This window comes from Nesoenas mayeri (genome assembly GCF_963082525.1).
Source record: "Nesoenas mayeri genome assembly, chromosome: 5".
In the NCBI taxonomy this organism is placed as follows: Eukaryota; Metazoa; Chordata; class Aves; order Columbiformes; family Columbidae; genus Nesoenas; species Nesoenas mayeri.
The window spans coordinates 57,350,987-57,378,006 of record NC_137548.1 but is presented as its reverse complement, the minus strand read 5'-3'; the positions used below and the strand labels follow the sequence as shown (position 1 = coordinate 57,378,006).

Genomic DNA, 27,020 nt, shown 5'->3' with positions numbered 1-27,020 from the left:
CATTTCTCAGAGTCAGGCTTTGTTTGCACAGATTCTCTGTGCGTGGATGCTTTGGTCCCAGGCTGTGGTTTTTCTGTCTAAGCAATGTGGTAGCCTAATACCTCAACTTCCTACTGCAGAAAGTACATGTTTTTGTAGGTGCTGGTTTGTTTTGGCAACAACAGTTGCGAGAAACAATAGAGACGGAGTGAGCAGAGATATTTGCCTCTGAAAGATGGTTGATGAAGTGCACTGTAAAAAGTGAACTCATATCATAACCACTGATATAATATTGATTAGTTAAATCACAGGTGCAATTGCCACAGCTAATTTTTTGAAGCTGCAATCAGAAGTTTTAGTGGTAGGTTTGAATTTGTCTAAGTGAATTCAGTAAAGTTGGTGGATATCTACCTATTTTAATTTGTTCCTAGAACAGGTCTTGGGTATGAAATATGATGCTGACTTTAACATATGGTCCTTTTTTCTTTCTAAAATATTTACATAGCAATTACTTCAGGATCCAACACTTAAAAATTCCTGGCTGTCAATTTCTAAGACTTTTTATTTTCATTGTAAAAAAAAAAAAAAAAAAGACCCACTTACTAACCATTTTGACTGAAATCTGCCCTGAGACAAAATCCCTCAAGAAAATACACAGCCTTAAGATTAGAGCTGCTGCTCTTCTGTGCCGGGGAAATCTGAAGATAGTAGCTGCAAGTTGTGTGCTGCTGGCAGCACGGCCAGGGCAGTGGGCAGCTACGTGTGCTCTGATCTCAGAAGCTTTGGTCAGCTGGAGGGTGATTCTGGCGGACGCCAGACTTTATTTGCTTTTTCTCCTCTGATGCAACTTGCAGAATTTTCCCTTTTGCAGGCTGTATCTGACCGACATCTCTCAAAATCTCAGACTCAAGGATAGAACATGAACTGCAAATCTCGTTTTACCTTGAGGAGCTTAGGTTGGCAGGAGGAACACTGTCCTGCTTGTGGGAAGTTCAGGTTTGGTCTATAATTTGACCTGCGGGCATCTTGACCTTTGAAATCTGCTTACTGCAAAGTTAATTTTATTAAATTTCTACAAAGAAGACTGGCAGAATATGCTGTACATTTACCAAGGCAGCTTTCTAACATGCACTGCTGAAATCATGAATGTATGATCAGTTATGCTTATCATTTGCTTTACCTGAAAGCTATAAAATATTGATGTGAAATTGTAAAAGTGGCAGAGAATAGAATCATTTTTATTGCACAATTTCAGTGCTTCTAGCAGGAAGTGTACAGCGTGTGACAATTCAGCTTGGTAACAGCTTGGTAAGTAGATCAATAGAACAGATTACTTCAGTTTTTACAGAAGTTGCAAATACTATAGAGAGATAGTGGGATCATGGTTTCTAAACCATAAACCACACTTTCCTGCACAACAATCTGCAAACACATTACTTTTTTTTTGTAGAACAGGTATGTGATTTTCAGCTGCAAGGAACTTCCTCTTTCTTCAAAAGGACTAAATAAATGTTGTTGTTGAGAACACTCATCCCGCTGCTGTCTTCTAGTTTGTGCTTGAGTGATCAAGTGTTTTGTTAAGTGAAAGGGTTGTCATGAGCCATTTTGTGACTCTTCGTTTTTTTGATGTCAAACTTGAGCCGACAGAAATGGAGACTCTGGATCTGTTGAGGAATTGTTTGGTGTGCAAATGGGACCTGCGGAGGAGAGAGCCCAGAATGCTGCCTTGCCTTCACTCCTTCTGTAAGGACTGCCTTCCGGATCTGATTCAAGGATATAGCTGTATTCCCACTGAGTGTGAAGTTCTATATGAAGGTAATATTTGAGAATCTTTGGCTTGTGCAATTTGTGTTGTAGTATTATAAAAATAGATGGATTGAGAAGTACTTTTTGTATCCTATTCCTTTAAAGCACTAGTTTAAAAGAATAGGAGACTCAAGATTTGTATGAGCGAAAGGTGGATTTAGAACAATACTACTTCATTATGTTTTTCATCAAACAACAATGTTATGAAGAGAAATTACACAGTCAGACAATATTTAATGTTTCCAGAATGGGATAATTTTCAGTTACCCAGTGTGATGTTGTGAATAGTTGATTTGCTTAGCTTAATAAATGGATAAATGCTACACGGTAGTTTCCAGGCTACATCTTTATCCAGTATTTTGGACATGTTGGACCTTTCTATGGTGGCAATTGTAGTGATAATTTTATTCTTCCTTCTCTCCCTCTTCCGTGCCCCCCCCCCCCCCAACACCAACACCAAAACATCCGGTTCTTTGTTCCTACAAGAGATCATAATAATTGTTATTAGAATATATTGTGTGTATTGTGGTGTACTGAAACTCCTTTTATCTCATTGTAAATGTGCTTTCTCTCTATCTGAACCCTTCTGACTGTAGACTGTACTTTAACTCACCCTAACAAGCTGACTAAAGTAGTGACTGTGGCTTTGGAAATCCTGAAGTCATTTGTAGAGGTTTTGGTAGTGATGTTAATAGAAAATACATAACTTTTTTTTTTTTTTTTTTTTTTAATAAGCCAGGATTTAGATCACAGAATACAGTAATTTTAACTGAATATGTCTTAATTGCCATGGGGAAGCTTTTCAGATTCATTACTGATTTATAAGAAGAGCAAAGGCATGTAGATTACTTGTATTTTCACAGGCTTTGAACTTCAGATGAATAAGAGGCATCATTTATTATCTCTTCCATAGCAGATTTTAGAAACATGTAGGAAGATAAGTTCCCTGAGGTGATGGTGATCTGAATGGATGAGATAACATAAATGAGACAAGTTCAGGTTTGACAACAAATGGAAAAAATGTTGAAAGGCTAGCAAAACTCAAAAGGTAAAGGAAAGGGGAATAACTTCTTGGCGAAGGAGAAAGGCTTTTCGTGCATAGGGTACAGACAGAAAAACACAAAGGTAGGAGAAGAAGACAAAGAAAGTAAAACAATAATTTCAGGTAAATATCTCCTTAATATCTCCTTAAAGTTATAAATGCCCAGTCATAGTGGGCTTACAGTCTGAGGAACTTTATTATAAAATGCTGTTGAAAACAACCACCCCATTGCTTTTTGTGTATCCTCACTTGACATCTGAGCTATTCCTCTCTCCCCCTTGTCACTGTTTGTCAAGTGGAAAAGTGAATTTATACCACTTGGTGATCTTGGATGATGTGCAGCTAGAAGTTCTCATGAGTTGTTGACATATTAGATATTTCTTCAGACTCCCAAGCAGATTGGGAATTAGTTGTGTATAACAAATTGGAACAAATACTAGTTTATTTCAGTATTCTTGATGTTTCTCTGTTTACTTCCTCAATCTCTTGTAGGTAGGAAACTTCAGTGAGAAAGAGCAAGATTAGAGAAAAGAGATAATGAACAGTGATGACCCACTAAATGAAGTGAGACACCAGGTGCAGAGACTCACTTAATATATGAGCAAGGAGAGCAGCAAAACTGAAACATCTGTGTCTCTTATTTAAGTCAATGACTGAAACTGCAACCACTGTAGGTCAGCCAGGATATATTTGTGAAATCTTCTGATGGTGTGATGCTAAACATTGCTTGTCTTAGCTGCACTGATTGCTGAGTTGTGGGCAGTACAGTACCAACTAAATTTTCAGCATTATCTTTAAGTATGATCATATATAAGTGCCAATGATAAACGGTAAATACAAGTGCATTTTAGTTGGATAAATGTGAAACATAGCCTGTGTGAAAAATGTGTTCCTTATTCACTGTGAATTCTTTAAGCAAAATATAGGAATGGAAAAAGTGAGTATATTTCTAAGTGAAATTAATCTGAGATTTGCTCCGAAAGCATACTTGAATTTGTGGGTTTTGGTATGCTTTACTATAAACAGAACTATACTAACATAAAGCTCTTTTCTTTTTTATTGTTGTTTTAAGATTGCTGAAGTGATGGAGGTAAGTGGTCCTGTTATTTGATGGGGTTGATGTTGTAAACTTATTTTATACCTGTGTGTATCTAAGATGACTCATGAATGAAACGTCTGAGATAGTCAGAACTCTTATGGAAAAGCTGCATACACAGCAGATTTTTTTCACAGCTGTGAGAACTGAGCATTTGGAAGTAATTTGAGTGAAAAAAGAAAAATAGCTTTCTGAGTTTAGCTCCTACATATCCTTCTTATATGAAGGGGATTTTAAGATTCTCAGTCTTTCTTTTTCTGCAGGCCAGTGTCAGTTTCTTTTTTTTTATTCCCCCTCTTAATGTAAGAGACAATCCACATTCTTCTCTGCAGGTCTACATGTGTGTGCTTCCAGTCTGTTTAGTGCATGGGAAGGAATATTTTTAAAGAGAGGTACTAGGTAAGAAAAAGAGAGAGAAAATTCCCCCATCTCCTGAGATTGAAATTTCTCAGATGAGGACTTTCCCAGTGAATTGCTGCTCACAGTGCAATGCGAAAACACACAAAATTGGTTCTTGCATGCTGCTTTGGCTTCTTGGATCTGGCACCTTCTCACTGCATTCTGAATACATTCAAAACCAGATTAATCCAGATTCCTGTGCTCATTCATCCTTTCTGCATTGGAGGTGGGTGCCAAAATAAATTACCTTTTGTCTGCAAATCTTCCTTTGCATAAGATGTTCAATGATTTAAATTGTTTTAGTGCTTTAAATGTCACCAGCGTATTAACTTCAAAAATAACTAAATGAAGACTGGTGGAGGTGCATCATTGTGACAAGTTCATGTTTTTACAAGACTGTTTCAGCTTTAGGGTTGTGGTTTATTATTATTATTTTTTTCCTTAAAAAAAAAAAATCACAGTTTAGACTCCTGAGAAAAAGGCAAATCAGGAAAGATGTGCTGGAACACCTTGCAGATTTCTGGTGACTCATATAAATTCCAGGTATTATTTACATTTTGTGACTCAACTGGGTAATTTTTCTAACTTGTAAGGTACACTATAGTATTTGTAAAATGCGGTTAGTAGTTGCCCAGCTTTGTAAATTGATCTGGGAAGTGGTAGGTTTAATTGTGTCATGGTTTTGTGTTGAACTACTTTTTCCGAAATTCTATTTTAAAAATATGCTTTGCTCTTTTGTGCTTCTCTAGGTTGGATAACAAAATTAATGACAAATGACTGCATAATTTCTGTCTCCATTCTGTGCATGAGTGAAAAACTGTCCACACTTATGCTAACATCCCACTTGCAGGAAAGGGTCTGAGATCCCCAGTTAAATGCCAAGAAATGTAACAAGGTCATGTGTTAGGGAAATGCAAATAGATTGGATAAAACTAAGAGAAAGCACACTATTAAAGCAAAAAAATGCGACTTCAGCTGTTGACAGATGTCCACTTGCTGCATTATTTCCAGCTGAAAAGATAGAGTTTTCTTTAGCTTGTAAGGTAGGTGCTATATATAACCATGGATGCCTAATGTGAACGCTTGTTAGCAAGGCACATCCAAAACTCAGCCAAGCACTGGTCACACTTGCGTTTAATGTGTGCAGAGGTGTCTTCAGGGGGTTTGTTTCAAGAAAAAGCTTGAGCTTTAGAAGTCCTTTGGCTCTAAGCTTATTTTCAGTATGATGTTTTGATGTAAGAGACTCCCAGTGTTGACACATAGTGCCTTATCTTGTACTAAGTTTGTAAGTAAAAGAGAAAAAAAAAGCACGTATCTGCACTACAGAGTTTCTTTAAACCGTATTTAGGCTTACAGTAGAGTACAGTTTGGATGTCTTTGTATTACAGCTGTTATATCTCCAGGACCCAAATAACCTTGTGATGCAATAATATAAGGCAAGTGATGCAATGCATCACATCTATTAATTCTGAAGGAGAATACCCACTTGCTTTAATTAGATCCACTTAACACTAAATATGTTTTATTTCTAAAAAGGGAAGTAGATAGGTAATTCTAAAGAGGAAACTGTTCATAATGTTTATATTCAGTCATCTTAAAATGAATTCAAAGTTACTCAGCCCTTCTCACTCTGTTGTTCGGTTGCCAGATAGAAAAGGCAAGTGAAACAATGCGGGGTTTAGTTATATAAATATGAGGCTGTAGAGTGGGAGGTTGTCTTCAGAACTGTTTCCTATAACCTATAATTGGGTCTCCAAGGAGGTGTAAATTATGCCTGCAGCTTGAGCTGTAGCTAATGCTCTCTGAGAATAATTATTCTGATGGTTGCTGGAGGAAAAGGAGTGAAGGAATAGGTGCAACATGTGGACAGCAAGTATAAATGTGGTGTGTATGATAGCTCCACTGTTTGTTTCTTTATGCTAATAAATTCTCATTATAATAATAGGTTAATTATCTGCATTGATTTATTTCTGAGGCAACCAGCTCAAGGATTCTTTCCGTTTAAAGCTGACCAGATTGGAAGACCTTGAAACAAAACTGAGAGCTGCAGCTTTTGATGTTCAAAAGGTCTTTGTGCTCAGTTTCTACACTTGGTGGAGAGGTTACAATTTGCACTTTCAGAGATGATTGCTGCAAATTATTTGCAGCTTTGTAATTTACAAATTATATTGCTGCAATATAGGTGGAGTAAAAACTTAAGGGCACTCAGAAATTTTAGTTCTTTCTTTATTTGTGTTTCTGCAAAGGAACACACTGCATGAGGGCCACTACCTTGATGTCTGCTTACTGTTCCCTGAGTCTCATGCAGTGTGGCAGCTTTCATTAACAGAAATGAAGGTGCTGTGGGATGAGAGAGATCTGGAAGTAGGACTTGAACAGTATATGGCAGAACCTTGTTGTTTTCCCAAAAGCTGATTTTGGATATCCCAGGTGTGGATCTGGGGTGTCCAGACTGGTTATTTATGTCTGACTACTGTATCCAATACCTTTGAATTTCCATTTTCCCTAATCTGCTGTCTAGTCACTATTGTTGATGGGAATGTGGGAGTGGAAATAAACATGCAGCTTATGAAGAAGGGCTGCAAACCGATTCAGAAAAGTAAAAATCTGCTGCTGAAGCTTTTAAGGGTCAGAGATATCTGTAGATAAACATAATACAGGCACACATGGAGATATGTCTGTACACATGTTGGTTTCTAGTGGTGGTGGCTTTTGTAGTGGTGTTCAAATGCATTAGCATACTATGGATGGTAGTTAAAGGAGTAGTGGAGCCCTGGAAAGATGTAGGTGTAGGATGTGATGAAACTTCATGAGAGTCTGTTCAATAAAATGTGGTCTTCAGTGATTGTTCAGTACGAGCTGATAACTCAAATACACTGAGAATAGCTTATATGTAGTTTATCCTGCGTATAATTCTGAAATAGGGTTTTATTCTGCATATGACAATGAAATGGGCCTCGAATTCAACATTAGGATCCTTGCTAGCCTTTCTAAATCTGTAGTAATCTCTTTAGCAATGGAATGTGTTGTCATAAATAATGATTTCAAATCATAAACAGCAAGAGGTAATGAACTTCTAAACCACAATTTATGCAAATATTCCTACCTCCTTCCTACCAATATAATTTCCATACAAAAATAAAGCATGTCAACAGCTCTCTTAGCTTTTTGCTACTTTTATTGGTTTTGATAACACTAACGGACTTCATTTGGGCATCACAATTGCACCATAGCTGAATTTGGCTCCTGATCTCTTAATATGTAAACTCTTTGAATCCTGTAATTCCATGTTGAATTGCTATTTAGATCCAGAAATTGCATCATTCTCATACGTACAAACAGCGAGTCTCTAGGGCTTCTGACTACTCTTCCTTTTACCCACAGTGCTGTAATAATGATATATTTAAATGAGCTGTCTGCAAAGTACTGGTCCTTAAAACAAATTAGCAATGTTGTTTAGAGGCAGTGCCAAGGTAGGAAGGCAAGAAAAATATTTAGGGAACGGTCTGCAAAGCCTATCGTGGGAGTGAATGGCATTGTAAGACCTGCTGCTACCTGGATCTGGAAAAGCTCTTCTCTTTCCTTCTACGTACTTGCTCCAGGTGACTCTGAGGACTGAGCCAAGACCCAGGCAAGAAGGGAAGTAGGATCCTGCTTTTCATTCTCACTATGGAATTTTTGTTTCACCACTAAAGGAAAAGTACAACCAAGGCAAGTTAACAGAGGCCTGAATGAATCTCAGAGAGGTAAGGGCAAGAAGGAAGACAAGAGGAAAAAATGTATGCATCTTGTAGTGGCCCAGTACATTTTTCTGCCCTGCTGATTTGTCAGCATTTCTGCCTGAAGAAGGGGGAGCAGCCCCAGACAGTTGGTGAGAGGTGTAATGACTTCTCTCCGCAGTACAGCAAAGCTGGATTCCAGGGAGCGCACAGCGTGTGCAGTTCTGCTTAACAACCACCCGCTTTCTGACACAAGTGACTTTGTGTGTAGCTCTCAAAGTGACTATCTAGAGGACAGGAAAGGAGTTTCTAGGAAATTGTACTTTACTGGTGATTTGTGCTCTGAGCATGAGCACAGCATTGTGCACTCGCTTCGTATTGTTGAGGTGGCTGCTGCTTGTGGCTATTGATAAATATGTATGTAAAGTTTGCTTAATTTCAGGGTAATTGCTTCACAAACCATTCTGTAGTGCATTTATTATGCCAAGGTATCGTTAAATTCTTCGGGGAATTTTTATTGAAAAAGGTTGGGCATTTCTAGGGAGCACAGGTTTTTATTAAATGAAAAAGGAATCAAATAAGAAGCCCAATTAGCTGAACAAGTATGATCTCCAAAGCTACCATATTCAGGGAATCCCTCTTTTAGCGAGATGCAAATTTGTCTCCTGTGCTTTTAATAAAGTCTTAAATATAGAATTCGGTATTAGGAGAAGCAAGAAGGTGCTTACTGATTAGTCCTCCTATGAGTAGGAGTCTGGTTCCAGTACAGTATTGCCACGGTGTCCCTGTTATTTTTCCTGTTAACTGTTATGCCCTTTGTTCTGATTTTTGTATTACACTGAGGGCTATACATGTCTTATGTTCTTCTCAAGGGAGTTTTGGATTTGGAATCATTATAATTCACACTTACTTGGATATTTAAGACACACTTTGACATTTTGCACAGTTAAAGCTGTACTTTACTTGATGGTCTGTGGTAGTGAGTCTAATACAAAGTTCTGACCTGTGTGCGCGTGACTCACTCCGTGTATGCCTCTGGAACAACACTGATTTCAGTAGCATAACTTGGATCTAAAACCTGGGAAAAAATTGTCCCCTGGCATCCAGGACACCACTTTTAGATATCCCCTAATATTAATCAGTAGTAATGTCAAAATCATGAGTGTTCCATATTTCTTAATACCATTGCATTTTTCAATATATAGTGAGGTTTTTGTGCAGAGCTGAAATCCATTCATAAAATATATTTTCTCAGGGTGAAAATTTTATGCATTTAAATGCATAATTTAAATGCATTTAAAAACATTAAAAAGGCAGTCTTGCCCATTGTCAAATTAATGTGTTCTTTATACAATGTATTTTGTACTTCACTGATTTGTAATGAATTAGCAGATTTTAAAGTTCTCATGAACCTACCTGAGGCCATAAGCATTCCATTAAATATAACTCAATTGCTTAATTTGATTTAACATTCTGCACTAATTGAATAGTGTTGGAATGTAATAAAATAGTAGCTTGAGTATTAACTTTTTATCCTTATGTGGTGTGTAGAAAGAAGTTGTCCTTGCTATGGCAAAATCCTGAGTGCTGCTTTTGTTTCCCAGTCAGCAGCTGTTCCCAGAAATGTTTTGCATAAGACTGTGTGCTCATCCATGCAGCGTGTAGATAAAGGAATAACTGTGAGAGTTGTGCACTTCTTACTTTGGAAAATAACCTGTGGATAATTTCCCCTTTGGTCAATTTGTGGCATATTATGTAGTCTCAGTATGAAGGTTTTCTCTTTGTATTAGTCAGATCAAGAACTGGCACTGCTTGGGCAATGCTGTTATGGGAGTAAGAAACTGGCTCCAAGTCTCAAGGGGCTAGAGGCGATTCCCTGTAAAGTCAGTAGATGGTTTCCTATCGACTGCATCAAGAATTAGAGCATGTCCTGTGAGATTTGAGAAGCTGCTTGCAAAGTAGGTATTTTGCTTCCTAGCTTATCAGTCAAAAGGTATCAGTCTCTTTATTTCTGCTGCTGTTATAACTGTTGCTTTGTAAGGTGTTCACAGGGAAACTTGTTTCACTGTCTAGGAATTAACACTACAGTATATTGGTGCTTGTAGTATGCACCATTTACAAGGAGTAGGAGAAGACCGTCTATATAACATATCTTGTCTTAGGTACTGCAGTGCTCCTGCTGTTTTTACATTTCCCTAGAGAACCGAGCTGTGAAGTGATATGTAAAAGACACACACAACCACAATTTAGGAAAGCATGTTGAGTTTTGGTGTGACTAATATTAAAATATTGTGTTGTCCTAGGGTGTAACATATGAAGGTGATTAACTACAAACATTGTAGGTAAATAAGGTAACTTTTCAGCTGTGCTCCTTAGATCAAGGATGCAAAGTAGAGGAAAAGTTTAAGAGACTTTACAGCTTTCTGCCATCACAGACATCTTTATCAGATGAATTTTTAGCCTCTTTGTAACTCCTGTCACTGGAACACACTTAAACAAGACTCAAGTTACATGACCAGAAGATGAGCAAAGCATTGGCAATTGCTTGCATGGCCCTTTCCCTTGGGGTGACTTTTAGCTGAGTAGCACAGGCACTTGTGGATACTGCCTGTTCCTTCTCATGTCTACATTAACACTGAGTGTTATATGAAATGCACCATTAAACAAGTGTGAGATAGGCCATAGTCTGACATTTGAGCCTCCAAATCGCAGTTCTGTTTTAAATGCAACCTTGGAAGATAGTGAAAAAAAATTATATATATACATGTACATATATATATATATATATGTATATAATTTTGCCTTTATAACAAGATTTGGGCTGAAAAACCTAGATCTCATGGAAGCAGTTCTTTGTAAGATGTTCTCTTCAAAGGAAATGTAGCAGAACTCAAAGTTTATTCAAAACGTTTATGAATGAAACTGAACATATTCAGACACCTGATTGCAGAGTGCTTTTGTCGGAAGTGGTAATGTAGGAAGGGTTTGGGGTTTATGTGTCTCTGTCAATGTAAAGTGCTGCTCTTAAAATAACAGTAGCCCTGTTCTGAAAATGGGAAACATTCAGGGTTAGAATTGTGCATCTGGCCAGGGACTGCAGGAGCCATGTCACAGGGGCAGGTAATACTAAGAGCCTGGAAAACATGAGAGTCTCTGATAACTGTCTAATGCAAAGAGTAATAGACATCTTAAGATTCAATTAATCTGCAGGCCACTCTTCTTATTCTGAAATAATTTTAGTTAAGGAAAATAGCACATAGACATTTGTTAGCATGGTAGAAAGTTGTCGTTGGTCTTGCTTTTAAAATCTTGCTTTAAGTAGGTTTGCATTATTTCGTTTTCATACACAGATCACTTGGCAAGGTGAGCATAGCACTGAAATTCTGTTCTCAACAGAATGGAAAAACTTAGATTTAAAAGACTTGATAAGACAAGGTAAAAACAATTTGTTACACTACCACCATCTCTAGAGGACTGGAATCACATCTACAGTAGTTTACAGAAATGTGGTCAGAAACTTGAATACTCCTTTTCTAAAAAAACAAGGAAAAGAAAAAAAGCACTAGACCTCCTACAAAAATGTAAGTCCTAGCACAAGGTGTCTAGGAATGAAATAGCAGAAATGCAAAAATGCAAGTGTGCAGTTATGGACACCTTATTGAACTGTTAGTTCTCAGGCCAGACAAACACTAAGATTCATCTCAGTTGCATCAGCAGCTGATGAAGGTGGAGCCAGGTTTTGCTTCTCATCCTGCCTGCTTTGCTTTAGGAGTGATCACATTTTGCCACCTGTGGATTTGTTGTAATAGATGGTGTGCTATTCTGAATTTTATTTATGCAACTTTTTTTTTGTCCTTTACATTCATTCTGACTTGTTGCTTCTGCTAGCAGCATGTTACTCCTCTCACTTTAGCTGGATAACATGCTGCACTGTAAAACTACTGTTAGGCAATGTGTGTTTTATGCCTCGATATACATCTGGTAACGTAAAGCTGGTCTAGAAGAACTGTAGCAAATATCAGGAAGCACAAATAGATCTGTCACAAGGGAATACAGTTTAAAGTGCAGCTCAGTTTTTATCAAAGCTGTAAGCTCTAATGAATTAATGGGAATTTGAACATGCAAATATCATTGATAAATACTGAAATAAGTCAACTGAACTATAGTGTATTTCTAGGGATTTTATTGCTTTGTTTTTATTTCCTATGTATTGAACTGGATCTAGCCAGAAGTAACTTAGGGCTTGAAGAATTCCTTGGTTTCCTGGAACTAAATGTGTCCATGTGATGTAAAAAAGCCAACAATACTGAAGCATGGTTTATATAATTTACTAGTTCACGTGGCTGGTGTGCATTTTTATTATATTTTTTTTTTTAATTCAGGTATCCTTTTGTGCCCTGTGTGCAAGCAGACCTGCTTTGCAAGGGATGTAGTTGAAAATTTCTTTCTCAAGGACTTTTCTACTGGTAATTCAACTATGGCAAAGGTAAGTAAAAAACACTAAGCAGGATGCCTTGTGAGTTGTTGAAACACTATCAGATGAACCTGTGTGAAAAGAGAGCAAATTTTGTATTGAATAACAGACTCTTACAGTTTCCTTATGCAGCACTCTAATTACTTCACTCCTAGGGATGGGCATACTGCCTTTGTAGTACTTTATACCTTTGTTTGAAGAATGAGTTTAACTCTGTATACTTAAAATAGAGTTGATTAAAAATATTGATACTAGTGGTGTAGGACTGGATCTGTGACAATATATTAGGAAGATATTGAATCTCTTGGATTCCTCATTGTCCCCTTTCTGCTCTCAACACAAAGTAAACAAAAGACAACTATTGGCTGAATGGTTACACCAAGATTATTCATTAGATCCTGTAGGAAATCTAGATTTTCTGATTGTCTGTTTTAATGATAAAAAAGATTGCATCACACTTCAGTTTCCCATTGGGAAATGTATGCAAAGGGTAACTGGAAGGCAGAGGATTACTACCTCAGCCTTGTGTTGACACAGTACGTAGGTGGATTTAACTTCTGTTAAATACCCATTTAACAGGTAGGACTATTCTCACACTTTTTCAGTTGTTACTACTTTGGATTGTGAAGAGAAAGTTATGTATTTCTGCCCCCTCTATTACAAAACAGTATTCTATTATTTGCATGAATAAGGTTGATTTCAGAATGTGGTAGTATTACCTGTAGCTGGGAGTTAAAACAGGTGAAAGCTTATCAAAAATATTCTGTAATCTGCTGACTAGTTTATTCAAAGTGTGGTCCAAAGTAAGGGAAGACTAAAAAAGCAGCAGTGACACTGGACTTCACTTTCTGCACCAGCTCCCGGACCTCAGTCTGTCTCTTTTGCACTTTTGATTCCTAAGTAAACAGGCAATTCTTATAGCCACATTGGATATTCAGTTTCAGGGCCTTTGGGTGGAGGGGAACACTTTTTCCGTAATGTAGACCAGAAGATATACATTTGCACTCCTCTTAACTCCTGCAGGGGCAGCAACAATTTGTAGGTCAGTTCTGTCCCCTGCAGAAGGCTTGAGACCACTTTAAATTGTGCAAGTGACTTGGCCAGTGACATGGTTACAAAAAAGTTTAGAGAGGATGTGCTTCTTCCCTGTCAGTCATTTCTACATTTCATTTTCTCCATTGTTACAAAGAAAAGAACGTATAACCTAATTCATGGAGTGTTCCAGGGAAATTAAGAAATTAATGCCATTGAAGTGGGTTGACATCTTCAGGTGTAAGGTGCTTGAAGAGTACAACATAACTTTAAAACACGAGGAGGTCAACTCACGTGCATTCTTCAAAGGGAAGAAGAAAATTCTTAAGATATTGCTGAATGTTTAGAATGCACTTATTATACTGGGATTTCTTAATTACCATGACTCGCATCATTTACCTTTCAATGAGAATTTGTGTAGAAAGGAAATCAAATGGGAATATCTAATGTCTTCAAAAGCACTAGATTATTTTTTCAAGCCTTCTTTAAAAGAAGTTTTTTCTTTTCTATAATCCCTTAGGAGTCCTAAGAGCAGTACAGCAAAGCAGATTTCTCACTGGAGCACAGGAGTACCCCAGAGGGACTTGTGAACCTTCCTTATAGTTTTTGGCTTACTTCCTTTTTATTAACAGTCAAGTCACGTATCAGTGAAGTTTGCTTACTGTCTTTTATCTGCCATCCCCCACCAAGACTAAAGCCATAGTTTCACCATCAGTGATATCAAAAGGAGAAGCACGAGCTCATCCAACTGAGACAGAGCTGAACTGGCATAATTTTTTTAATTTACCTAATATGTTAAAATGGGAATCTGTCAAGGCTTGTAACAAAGTGTTCGGAAGCAAGATGTTTCTTGGTGTGTGAGATAGTGAAGCATAAATGATAGAATGTGCTATATACCAGCAGCAGAGGTTTCAAAAATATGCAATTCAGAATCTCTTGCCCAAAAGCCCATTTCCACGTCATAAATAATGTAACTCTGGGAACACTCTGTGCCCTGCAACTTAAAAGTAATGTTAACACAGTACAGTGTCAATATAAGTTCTAGTCACACTGACAGCTGAAGAGGTAAACCTGTGATTAAGCGATTTTGGTTATTGCAGAGAAGGCAGAGCATCCCTCAACTTTTGTCCAGTTCCCTAAGCTGTCTCTCATGGGAACATTTTAAATTAGACACTTTAAAAAAATTAATAATATATATAACAAGCTTTGCTTCCCAGAATAAATACCCTTGCATTTTGATTGTATAATTTATATTAGGCTTTTTGGTTTAAATTATTACATGTACCTTTTGGAAAACATCGTTGATAAGCAAATGGCTAAAATAGCAGAACGGTTTACACAAATACTTGCCTGCCTAGACAATCAAACACTTGTAAAAAATTTGTTGCCTTATTGTCAGCGATTGCCCAATCTCTTTGAAAAAAGATTGGAAATACTTAGAAACTCTTGAACACTGGGTGGAGAAGAGACTTGTGAAATTACAGCCCCACTGAAGGTATTGATAAAATTTAAATTGATTTCAGCAGAACAAAATTTTATTTTCTTGCACTGAAGTGAATCAGAACTTGGCTCACTTGCGTCTGAGTTTAGGTGGATATAGATATTCCACTTTATGTTAAAGCCAGGATTTAAAACTAAGATGACCAGCAAAGAACTGTGATTGTTCTTTCTTCAATCTTTGTATTTCCTGAGACACCACAAAGAGAAACTCATCTACTAAATTCACCAGGGTTTGCATCAGGGCTTTTGTGCTGAGTGCATGCTGCTATATCCTCCTCTTCATGTTTCCCACCAGAATAGCTGGGATGCAGTTGTAACCAAGCTGATGCTCAACAGGAAGCACACCATCAGAAGTAATTTTTCCATCTATTATTAGTTGCTTGAGTAGCCCTGAGACACAGTGATATTTAGGAACTATGCATAAGTACAGTAAATAAATTGTAACTCTGTAGGAAATTGTTGAGTTTGATAAACACGTGGCAAAGCTTTTATGCTTTGGTGGTAAAATTACATCCCTGTGTTCACTCTACCCATTACTACCTATTTGTGGCTACGGTAAGTAAAAACCATTAATATTAGCTATTTTCAAGCGAGGTATTTTATGCCTAGTGCAAATCCTTTTAAAAGGAAGTGTCATTGTAGCTATCTTGAAATAACTCTTGAGTTCATTCTGGATACCAAGGATCAAATTATCCACTTCATTTACTTGTTGATTTATTTATTTTCCCTTAAGTGACACTTCCAGACAGCAGGGCCTATATAACCAAGGACATTTCCCAAACTATTGTATCAATAGAGATGATAGTTAATAAGGTTTCCACTTCTCATGTTCCCATGTCTTATGTTTCCAGTTCACCACATGTGATATCAATATATAAATTGAGCTCAATTCTGGTCAGTGCTTTAGAGAATAGGAACTAAGTTTTTCATTGATAGTATGGGGGTGTCCCCATATTGTTTTCTAAACTACTTTACTATTGGCATGTTTTATATATTTTTCTGACAGTTACACTGTATCAGAGTGCTTTATACAATGCTAAATAGAGTAAGCTCTAATTTTAAATAAAGTAATGTAGATTTAGAGTAGTTCTGCTGAAGTAGCTCCAGTTTACATTCATATACAGGAAAACAGAAGTGGTTTCTAGCCTATAGATTTTTATAGTTTGTTAATAAATAATTAGTAATGGACAGAAATTGATGAATGACACTGGGGTGACATCGTAAAATACTTCTGCATAATGTTGTGATTAGAAAGGAACTTTTTGATGGGCCATGTTTGACTCTTTAATAATTCACATATTTACTTGGCAACCTAGACTGTCTTTTCTGAGGTAGAAAATACCTATATCTATCTACCTATATATACATACATATAAAAGTAAGGTGTATGCTCATTTAAAGCCACCACTAATACCACACTAACAGAAAGAGATTACAAAGAACACCACCCATTTTCAAATGTAACGTTAAACCTAAATCTCCTTAACTGAAATCAGACAAGCCTTATTTCATAGTTTCACAGCTTTTTCACAGGAAATAAGTCATTATGATTATTTCTTCTGACTTCGTGTGTAACATGGATGCTAGAATTTTGCTGAATAATTCTTGCATTGTATCATAATTGTGGTTGATTGTGTTAGAGCACAGAAAGACAACAAATTTAAGAGCTTCGAATCTTAATTTTATTCTGTTCCCTTTTACAACACTAACTAGACTCTTAAAATCACTTGAATTGCTTAATCTGAGAAAGAAAATTATTAAGCTTACCAATCTGAATCATAGTCTATTCAAGATAACAGTTTGTATAGCTAATTTATTATCCTTGTATGTAATTGCACTTTGTGTTCTTAGAGCTGCTCCACATGTAAAGAGAAGAGACCTGCTCACAGTCTCTGTACAAGCTGCAATAAGTGGTTGTGCAGCTCATGTACAGAGGAACACGAACATGGCAAGGAAACCGGAGACTGCGTCCTGGCTATGTCCATGAAGGGCTGCACAGGTACTGAAGATGCACTTTGAAATTTTGTTTCTTCTCATATAATTTATTAAGCTGATGTTGCAGGCTCTGTGACACAGACACCATGCTCTATGTGTGTGACTCAGAAGGAAATTATGTGTCAGGGAGAGATTACGTGATTTTTCTATGACTTCAGGACCATTACCACAATCAACATTCCACAATATTTGAAAAATATTGAATATTTGTGTTTCACAGAGGCTATCTTTTCCACCTGCCTTTTCAGTCTGTGTAGTGATGGGCTAGGGCTTGGTAGGCTACAACAGCAACAGACCTTTCCCTTTCAGTATTTCTGTCCTCTTTTGGGTAATTTCACTCTGGAAACTACCATAAGCAATTCCTGCACTTATGGACAAGGCATGCGAGGGAAAGTCACAGACAGTGAAATGCTGTGATTACTGTAGGATTTTCTTTTTCTAAGCCAGGAGTGATAAACATGGTTCATGAGTGTGACCACTATATTGCCATCAGCAAGCACAAATGAAGCCCACTGGCAAATATGTCTCATCCTGTTGAGAGTTAAGATTGCGGAGTGACAATAAAACCCTGGCAGATGTATTGTTAACCCCCTCTCCTCCCCCCACTTCCCCCTTCTTGCCCCTTCCTCTCCCCCCTTCCCACTCAGGACAGGCGATCGGGAGGGAAAGAAGGACAGAGAGAAGAGAGTTGGAAAAAATAACAATGTTTTACTAATGCTACTAATAAGAATAGAGAAAATAATACAAAATATACAAAACCAATCTTGAAAGTCTCAGCAACTGCAGAGCCAGCACCCAAAGTCCTGGATTGGACTCTGCAGCCAACCAGAGCTGGATTCAGTCTCTCTCTAAGCCTCAGTTCTCAGGGACGACTAGCAAGCTCCTCTCCTAATGTCGGCCATAAGCAGAAGGGAAAAAGCAAAGGCAAAAGGGATGAGATCCTCGTGATCTCCCACTTTTATATGAAGTATTCACATGAATGGAATGTTATACACAGTTGGTCAGTTTCTTGGTCGCTGGTTTCTCGTTGCCCCTCTCGTGAGATGTCCATCCATGCTTATCAATAAGTTTGCATTCCATTGCTAGGTTTACCAAAACATGTGTCTGGTTCTCCAGGAAAATGCAGTTAATATGAAGGCTTTAGCTGACAGGCAAAATTCACTGAAAGAAAAACTTGTTTTTAACAAAACCAGGACACATCCCTATATAATTATGATCCTAATAAATGGATATAATCTCCTATTACTGCTCTTTTTTTTTTTCTTACTTATATCCCAGAAATCTGCTGAGGAGTATGCTAACCTGAAGTTATGTAAACACTTTTAACCTAAAATAGGAGTTTTGGAATTGTATACGATGATTTAAGTTTACACTTTGCTCACATATGAAATGACTATATTTGTGCTAAAGAGTTTATGCTGCACTATCATTCTTCTTCGTAAGAAAGATGAAGGGCAGAACAAGGAATATACATAAGTGTAGCCCGCTGATCATGTTTATGCCTTTTTTTTTTTTTTTTCATTTCTTTTGTCTTTAGGATTTAGTGTGTAGAAGCCTATACTTTATGCTTGCCATAAGTGGAGTTCTTTTAAGTCTAGGGTGTTCATATCAGAGTTTGAGGCACTTGAGATGCAATATGCCATTGCCAAATAGAATAAACAAAAAAAGAAGTCTCTAAGAATAATGATAATAAAAACGCACAGATGACATTTAAATGTGTGTGGAGTCTTTTCTAGAGAATAATATGAACTGAAGTACCCCTGTTTCCTCTCAAATACCCTGACTGGATGGACAAGATGTTTTTTTTTCTTGAGCTGATGACAAGATAAGGACTGTAGTTTTGAGGCTCCAACTGTTTATAATTTCATTTCACTTTGAGTAAGATTGCCAGCTCACATTGTTGACAAATAATGGTAAGAAAATATACCTGTGGCTTAGTTGTGGTTTTGTGTGTGCTGTAAAAATAAAAAGGTGGAAACACACAAGCCAAAAAGCTTTCTCGTCTTTTTAGTTCTAAATTATGTGTGCTGAAAAAAAATGAACCAGGAGGTTGGTAGTGTATATATAGGCTAGTTAATCTGAAAAATTGATTTGGGATGTAATCCATGCTTTTTAATTACTTTTATTATTTATGTATATATTATTTACTTAGGACATAGATATCTCATCAGGATATTTCAAAGCAAGCAAATACTAGGATATACTGAAACTTGGGCTAGTTTTTTTTTCCTAGAAATAAAGCAACCTCTGCTTTCAGATTCAGTAGCCACCTTCAGTCTGTGTGTGGTGCTTCTGAACAACAGCCACCTTCTTTGTAGGCCCTTTTAAACATTTAGAAATTCTCTGTCCCATTGGTCTTGCACCTTTAAACTGTTCTATCTTTTGCCATTTGCTTTACAAGTGCCAGACATTATTTTGTCATCTGAAAACTGTAAGATTCTCTGCATCTGCAATGAAGTAAAGTAGGAAAAAACCAACACCAAATGCATTGAATCCTGCCTATTCCTCTTCTTTTTGATAAACAATTTCTTCCTTGAGTGTCAGAACGAAAGTAATCTGGCTTCCCTGGGAAAGCTTGCTTTCTGCTTTTTTCTTCATGATACCTGTGCTCCATGTAACACATCTGATTGCTCCCTTCCACACAGAACCTGCAGCTCTGTCACAGCTCCCCATCCACTTCCCCTGCACATCCTCTTGCTTCCTTCCTGGGCCACCAACTGCCCACTGGGTAACACTGGCAGCACCCTCAGCCCACTGTCTCCTGAGGTCATGCTGCAGACTAGTGTGCCAAATTCATGTATAGAGCTCTTGAACTGCTAAAGTCATGAAACCAGGACTTCTTCCTACATTAGTCCCAACTTTCTGAAAAGCATGTTCAATATAGTACAGATTCTTTCCTCCCTCATTGGGGCCCCTCATTGTAAGAAGGGCATTGAATACTAGAGAGAGTGCAGAGGAGGGCGACAAAGCTGGGGAGGGGCCTGGAGCACAAGTCTGATGAGGAGCGACTGAGGGAACTGGGGCTGTTTAGCCTGGAGAATAGGAGGCTGCGGGGAGACCGTATTGCTGTCTGCAACTACCTGAAAGGAGGTCGTATCATGGAGAGTGTTGGTCTCGTCTCTCAAGTAGCAAGTGATAGGACAAGAGGAAATGGCCTCAAGTTGTGTTCAGATTGGATATCAGGAAAAAAAAATACTCATGGAAGGGGTTGTCAGGCGTTGGAACAGGCTGCCCAGGGAAGTGGTGGAGTCACCATCCATGGAGTTGTTTAAAAGGTGTTTAGATGAGGCTCTTAGGGACATGGTTTAGTACTAGAGTTAGGTTATGGTTTGACTTGATGATCCTGAGGGTCTCTTCCAACTGAAATGATTCTATAAAATCTGTGCTTTGCACTTGAGTAGAAACAATCCTTTTGCAAAAACTATGTTAGAAGTAAATGATCTGGTACTGACATACTAACTCTTTATAGGCTAGTGCACAAACTGAATGATTTTCTCTTTGCTATGCTGTCCCTGCCTTTCAGTCTCTCAAGGCTGAATATGAACCTCCAAAATAAAAGTTTGAGTCACTGTGCATTATGCAAGTTGAGGGAGGACTCTATTAGCCAAGATGAGATTGCTTTTTCCAGAGTTGACATCAACTGATCAGATGACCAGGGATTAAAAACTTCCTGTTATTTATTCAAGAGATACACCTGAGATAAAAAAAAAATACAGGCTGTAGAAAACGATGACTCAAATGATGTTACTTCAGAATTTAGGGCAACTGAACTTTCTCTGTTCTTCAAAATAGGTTCTTTTCAAGAAGCTAACATGAATAGTTGTGGTCAAGTTGTCTATTCCTAGAAAAAACAGGCTTGTGCCCTTGTTTAGTGTCTACTTTGTAAGAATTGAATTTATTTTAAAACTGAAGACTGTAGCTCTGAGCAGGTTGAGAATACCATGGCTCAGTGGCAGTTCTCACTGATACAGCAATTGAATCAGGGAATTACTAGTGGCAGAGGCTGTGGTTCTGTGTTGTGATTAGATAACATTGATTTTTATCCATAGTTTGCATTTTAAATGTGCTTCTCTCTTAAATCTGATACAGTGCTAAGAAACTACTGATTTCTCTGGGATGATTACAATCACCCAAAGGCTAAAGAACCCTTCAAAGAAAGAAAAATGGAGAAATCATTATATAAGACTGTGACTAGGCTTCATTATACTTCGACCTTAAAGACTCATCTCATTATAAGTTGGAGTTTAACATGGATAATTTGATCCTGAATTTTCAGAAAAACAGCTTGTGTGCTTTGCAGGTTATGAAAACTTATAGAATCTTTTCCAACTCGTGAAAACGGAGATAGTTATTATGGGCTTTTTCTTTTAAGACATAATATCTGACCCCATAAGGGAGGAAAAGATGATCTTTGACATCTGCTGTATTGGTCATACAACCTGCTTGGTTACATATTATTTGCACTGTCAGCTGCAGCTTTTAATGAAAAAGTACCTATTTGCAGTACAATCAGAAAAAAAATTGCTGTTGAGGTGAGTTCAGTTTGTAGATGTACTTGTGAATGTCTAACTTCAGTGGAAAGGGTCTTATTTTGCCATGGTTTAGCATTTTTTTTTTTGTTCTTTTATTGACAGTGTTCCTTCTATGTAAAACAATTCTACTGTATCCAGGAAGAGTAGATTTCACAAGAGCGACACTTCCACTTTACATATCCACTGTCCATTTTTAATCTTCATCACATTGCTCTTTAGACAATCCTTTTAGGAATAGGTTTTAGTGCCTAATATCAATATCCCCTAGCTGCTCAAGTTTTTGTACTACAAACACAAGTTTGAAAAAAATTCCCCATGTAAGTTTTTAGGACCAAAGGATGTCCTTGCTACTGCTGTGATTTCAGGTTTATTCAATGTATTTGCTTTCCTATATTCTACAATACAGTTTTGTTGACTGACTTGCCAGACCAGGGCGTTCAAAGTTGTGAGGCAGGGGCCCAAAATCATGAGAGAGATTTAAAACTCATGGGAGTTTAGAGGACAATATGAATTTGGTTTGATGACTTGTTTCTGAACTGATTTGATGTGCTCAGTTTGTAGGGTGTATAAGGCCAGGAAAAAATATAAAATAAACCTGCTTTATATAATCAAATGGTTCCAGGGTCTGTGTGTTTCAAAAATAACATCAAGACTTCCAATAAAATTGTGAGAGTTTAGCAACTGTTTTGTTGAACTATAAAAGTAATGCTTGACAATGACACCATTGCTTTGTATTCCTCAGCAACTGAAGATGAAGCAAGCAAGTTTTCCTTACTTTGCCCGGTGCACACACAAGAGCCCCTCAAGCTGTTCTGTGAGACCTGCGATACCCTTACGTGCCGCAGCTGCCTTCTGACAGAGCATAAGGAACACAGGTAGCACACATCGATTGCATAATCATAATCCTGTCTAAAACTGCAGCCAATTTAGATTTAATACTGTTCATCTGCGTTTCCTGTCAGCTGAAGTTGCAGGCTAGGCCAAACTTAAAAGCCACAGCAAACTCAGTTCAGTTGTCTTATGCCCAAGCAATGTGACACATGAGTTACAGCCCGCAAGGAATCACTCACTGCTCTCAGCCGTGTGTACCTTCCCGGTTGTATTGTCTGCCCAGATGCTATGTATGTGTGCATGTAGTTCCTTGTGATTGTGCTCAAGGGCACAAGTTCAACTCAGTACTTAGCATAGTTCAAATACTTCTGTTTTTCTTTATCAAAGACATCATGACTGTACCAGACCAGAGTTACCAACACTTAAGCATGCTGCTTGCCCGTGGAAGTGTGTGAGCCATGTGAGGAATGGTCTATATACTGTGACACTTGTGAGATGCGACTGCCTGTATGAGAGGCAATAAGATTTAGCTGTCACAGAGGACATTTGTAGTAGGAAGGGAGCTGGGGATCATGTTCAGACAAGTATTAAGATAGCTGGTTAGCTGGTTCAACAGAAAAAACTCTCATGTGAGAATTTCTCCTACTTTCACAGGTTCAGACATCTTGATGAAGCTTTGCAAAATCAGAGAGTTATCCTGGAAAATGTCATAACTAAAGTGGAAGAGAAAAAAAATGGAATTCAGGTTTCAGCTAAACAGATTGAAGACAGGTAATTGCTATGCATTTTTATTTTTTTCCATGAAAGTGGGTGATCAGTAAAAGTATTATTTTCACTGAGTATAGGTTAATAGAAGTAAATGCAGATGCTGTTTTAGTGTGTGTGGGGTTTTTTGTGTGTGTTTTTTTTTTTTTTTTATTCCTCTTTCGAGGGTAAGAAATAATAGGAAGATTAAAAATATCAAATCCATGTTTAAGTGGTACTGACAAATAATGACATTGTAATATATTATTCCATAGTCTTTATAAAGCATGTGACAGCTGGCTTCAGAGTTAAGATTCCTGAACTAGAATTTAAAAAGATTAGAAATAAAGACTATTTAAAAAATACCTTATTTCTTCAAGAAACCTCAAAACAAACTTCAAGTCCAGTCAAGACTAGTATAAAAATGAAAATATTTCATTATATTAACTGGATTCTGGCTACTGATTATGTATTTTTTAGCTGTTTGATCTCTCTTCTGCATTAATAAAACCATTTCCAGCACCTTGAAAAGAGTACAAATCTCTTTATACTATTTATACTCTAATATAAAGTTTTTTGGCTATGGTTTTTGTGCCAAAGAACTTAAGGCTGTTCTTGGCATGATGTTTGAGGGAGTCAAACAGCGTTAGCATGTCACATCCAGAGGGTAGTGGTCAATGACTCAATGTCTAGATGGAGATCAGTGATGAGTGGTGTCCCTCAGGGGTCTGTACTGAGACCAGTACTGTTTAATAAATGTAACTACTCCTACATGCTTTATTTTCTTAAATGTAACTACTCCTACATTTATACAGTCTTAAAATTACATTCGCCCTTTGAAGGCAACCGTGAGGCTGATGTGGCCCTGGTGGAAAGGAGTTTGACAACTCTGGACTAGACATAAGGAAGAAAAGTTTTAGGATGAAGGTGGTAAAATGCTGTCACAGCTTGCCTGGAGAGGTGGTAGATGCCCTATCCCTCGAGACATTCAAAGTCAGGTTGGATGGGGCTCTGAGCAACCTGATCTAGTTGAAGATGTTCCTGCTCATTGCAGGGGGAGTTGGACTAGATGACCTTTGAAGGTCACTTCCAACCCAAATCGTTCTGCAATTGTATATTTGAAGTTAAGTGTGAGAGAATTTATGGAAAGTGATACAACTTTCATTGGAGTTGTCTGTCAATAGTTAGATTAGTTCTTGTAACAAATAAATACTAACATCTAAATAATTGACATGCCAGCTGGCTAATCCCAGGATGTGTATCTCTTACCCATAGGCTGCTTGAAGTAAAGCATTTATACAAAAAGGTTGAAAATCAAATAAAAATGGCCAAGATGGTTTTGATGAGTGAAATCAATAAACGAACAAATATCCTTCTTGAACAACTTGAAGTAAGTAAGCCTAGTTTCTTTGATACCTTGGGAAATTAAACTAAATTAAATTTAATCCCAGTTCCAGTGGAAAGAATATAGACTGTGAGAGTTATCATCCCTTTGCTTGTATTTTCAAATATATATTTTTTTCTTTGCTGAAGATTTTTATTTATGGTATCAATTGTTGACAAAGCTTCAGGATGAAGTAGCAAAGTGTTTGCTTATCATGAGTTAACTGCACTTTCTAATGTTGTTACAGAGAATATGTGTGCACCTTTTGAGAACCTGCAAACCAAACCAGCTTCTGGTTTTCATGTTTAATTTGTAGAAGCCTGCTAGCAGCACATTTAATATCCTGTTTTGAAAATGATCCTCTTGTCTACTTTCTGTAACAGAGCCCTCAGTTTTCACTCTTCAGTTTTTGGATATCCATTTGAAGTATATGTGACTTTATTTTGAAATGTGCTGAGCACAAATAATTGTTACTGGATCTGATCAGAATTTGCAGTTCTCAGTTATTCTTGGGTAATTTCAGCAGATATTGGAAAGACAAGGCACTCAGCACTTTCTGGCTACCTTTAAATTTACAAATTTGACTCAAATATGGCTACTCAGCTAAGTAGCTTGAGAAAAAAGAGAAATATATGTTCTCATTTCATTAATAGAAAACATTAGGCTCTTGTGTTTTGACAACATTTCAGTGTCTCTAGCCACAAATGAACTGTGTGCACACGTGAAGTATATGCAGAGTGTTCTGTTGAAGTGCATGGTAGGGGGCATAAAATGAAATTGGGAGGTGCCGGGTTCAAATCAAACGAGGGCAGATGGTTCTTCACATAAATGGTAAATAAGCATGGAACTCCTTGCTGCAAGATATTGTGCATGGGTTCAAAAGTAATTAGACAAATGAATAGAAAAATACACTGAGGGGTCATAATGAAGCTTCTGTCTTTGTGGTCCCTAAATCATGAGTTGCTGGAGACTGGAAGGCCATTCTGAGGAAATGTTGCATACTTCCCCTCTTTATATATTCTTTCTTGAGTCTCTTCTGTTGTGTACTATGAGAGGCATGAAAGTGGTCCAGATGCAAATTTGATCCAACTTCTACAGCTTTCTTGGGTTGCATTATTCTATTAAACCAAGGCCAGAATGATGTAGGTTGTTGGCTCCTGGAGAAGTCATTGTCCTTCCTGAATTCAGACATATCTGCTGAATGGGATTTGCTTTCTTTCTACGGTTGGTGTATTAAAAAGTTTCTGAATAACACTGTCGCCACTAATAATGCGTAATGTAGTGCCAATGATTGTATGCATTATGTGTGTCTGAAGAATGACAACTGTCTTCTACTGATTTGCATTGTTAACAGAAAATCACAAGTGAAAGGAAGCAGAAATTGGAGCAACAGCTGCAAGGTGTTGTGGTTTTAGGCAGACAGGTAGAACATGTGCAGAACTTCATCAGTTGGGCAGTGTGCAGTAAAAACAGCATCCCATTTCTCTTCAGTAAAGAACTGGTAAGAGCAATACTTATTTTGTTAGTAAATTGAAATTGACTGTAAATGTAAGAACTGTTTTGAGGATTCAATATTTCTCAAATAAAACATTTTTCATTCATTGTGAATATAATCATCATCCTTTGATTTGTCACTAGATTGTATTTCAGATCCAGCGCTTGTTAGAGACAAACTGTAACACAGACATAGGCCCTCCTCTGAAGATCAGATTTACTTGGGATCCCTCCTACTGGACTAAACAACTGTCTAATTTGGGTAAGAAAAATATCTTGTTATTAGGCAAGTGTCCAAGGCTAGACAAGACAGATGTAGGCAATACAGTGCTTTCCCTGAAATGCTCTTTTTTTTTTGTTGTTTGTTTTGGTTTTGTTTTGTTTGTTTTGCCTTCCAATTTTGTACCTCTTTTCACATTCCAAAGAAAAACTAGTGTGGCTGAACTTTACTGTTTTGCCCTCCCATTGTATCAATTCACCTATTAAAAGACATTGTTATATAGAAATATCACCTTATAAACATTACCTATAAATATACTCTCTATATATAATCTTTGATGGTCCTACAAAATCACAACTTAAGACCACACTACTAATATTGTAGAAACACTGTGCAGGACTGAACAAATAACTTTCAACTGAAATTACTTACAATGTAGTGTCACTGGCTATCAAGCAACGTTGACTTTGCCCAATATATTTGAAATTCAGTTCTGTCCCAGCAAGTAATAGCTCTGTACCACACTAACTCTGGCAGTTCTGTGAGGAGTAACCTGGGTGAAATGGAATATCTGCAGTGGGCCTCGTGCTCTTGCCTCTGCCCTATCTATGGGCAGCTAGGCTGAGTCATGCCAATGCTTCTCAGGTCCTTTAGTATCTTAGTGGCCGAGGGACCGAAGCCGCACTTGAGACACAATTAATGGGCACGAAGATGGCTTTGAGACATCCACTCTGTAATAATTACGGTGTTATTTATATAATGAATGTGCACAC

At 37.6% G+C, this 27,020-nt stretch overlaps 1 protein-coding gene across 1 annotated transcript in view; it reads left to right on the top strand.

The window, feature by feature from the left end:
• Nucleotides 1-1,574: 1,574 nt before the first annotated feature.
• The window catches only part of TRIM66 (tripartite motif containing 66), a gene marked incomplete at both ends in the record, with an annotated part of 48,833 nt that continues 23,387 nt past the window's right edge, over nt 1,575-27,020 (top strand). The window contains 8 exons of the mRNA XM_080345525.1: nt 1,575-1,794; nt 12,424-12,527; nt 16,899-17,046; nt 22,317-22,449; nt 23,060-23,176; nt 24,425-24,539; nt 25,888-26,034; nt 26,172-26,289. Of these exons, the coding sequence (XP_080201651.1) occupies nt 1,575-1,794; nt 12,424-12,527; nt 16,899-17,046; nt 22,317-22,449; nt 23,060-23,176; nt 24,425-24,539; nt 25,888-26,034; nt 26,172-26,289 (1,102 nt within the window). The remainder of the gene's footprint in view (nt 1,795-12,423; nt 12,528-16,898; nt 17,047-22,316; nt 22,450-23,059; nt 23,177-24,424; nt 24,540-25,887; nt 26,035-26,171; nt 26,290-27,020) is intronic.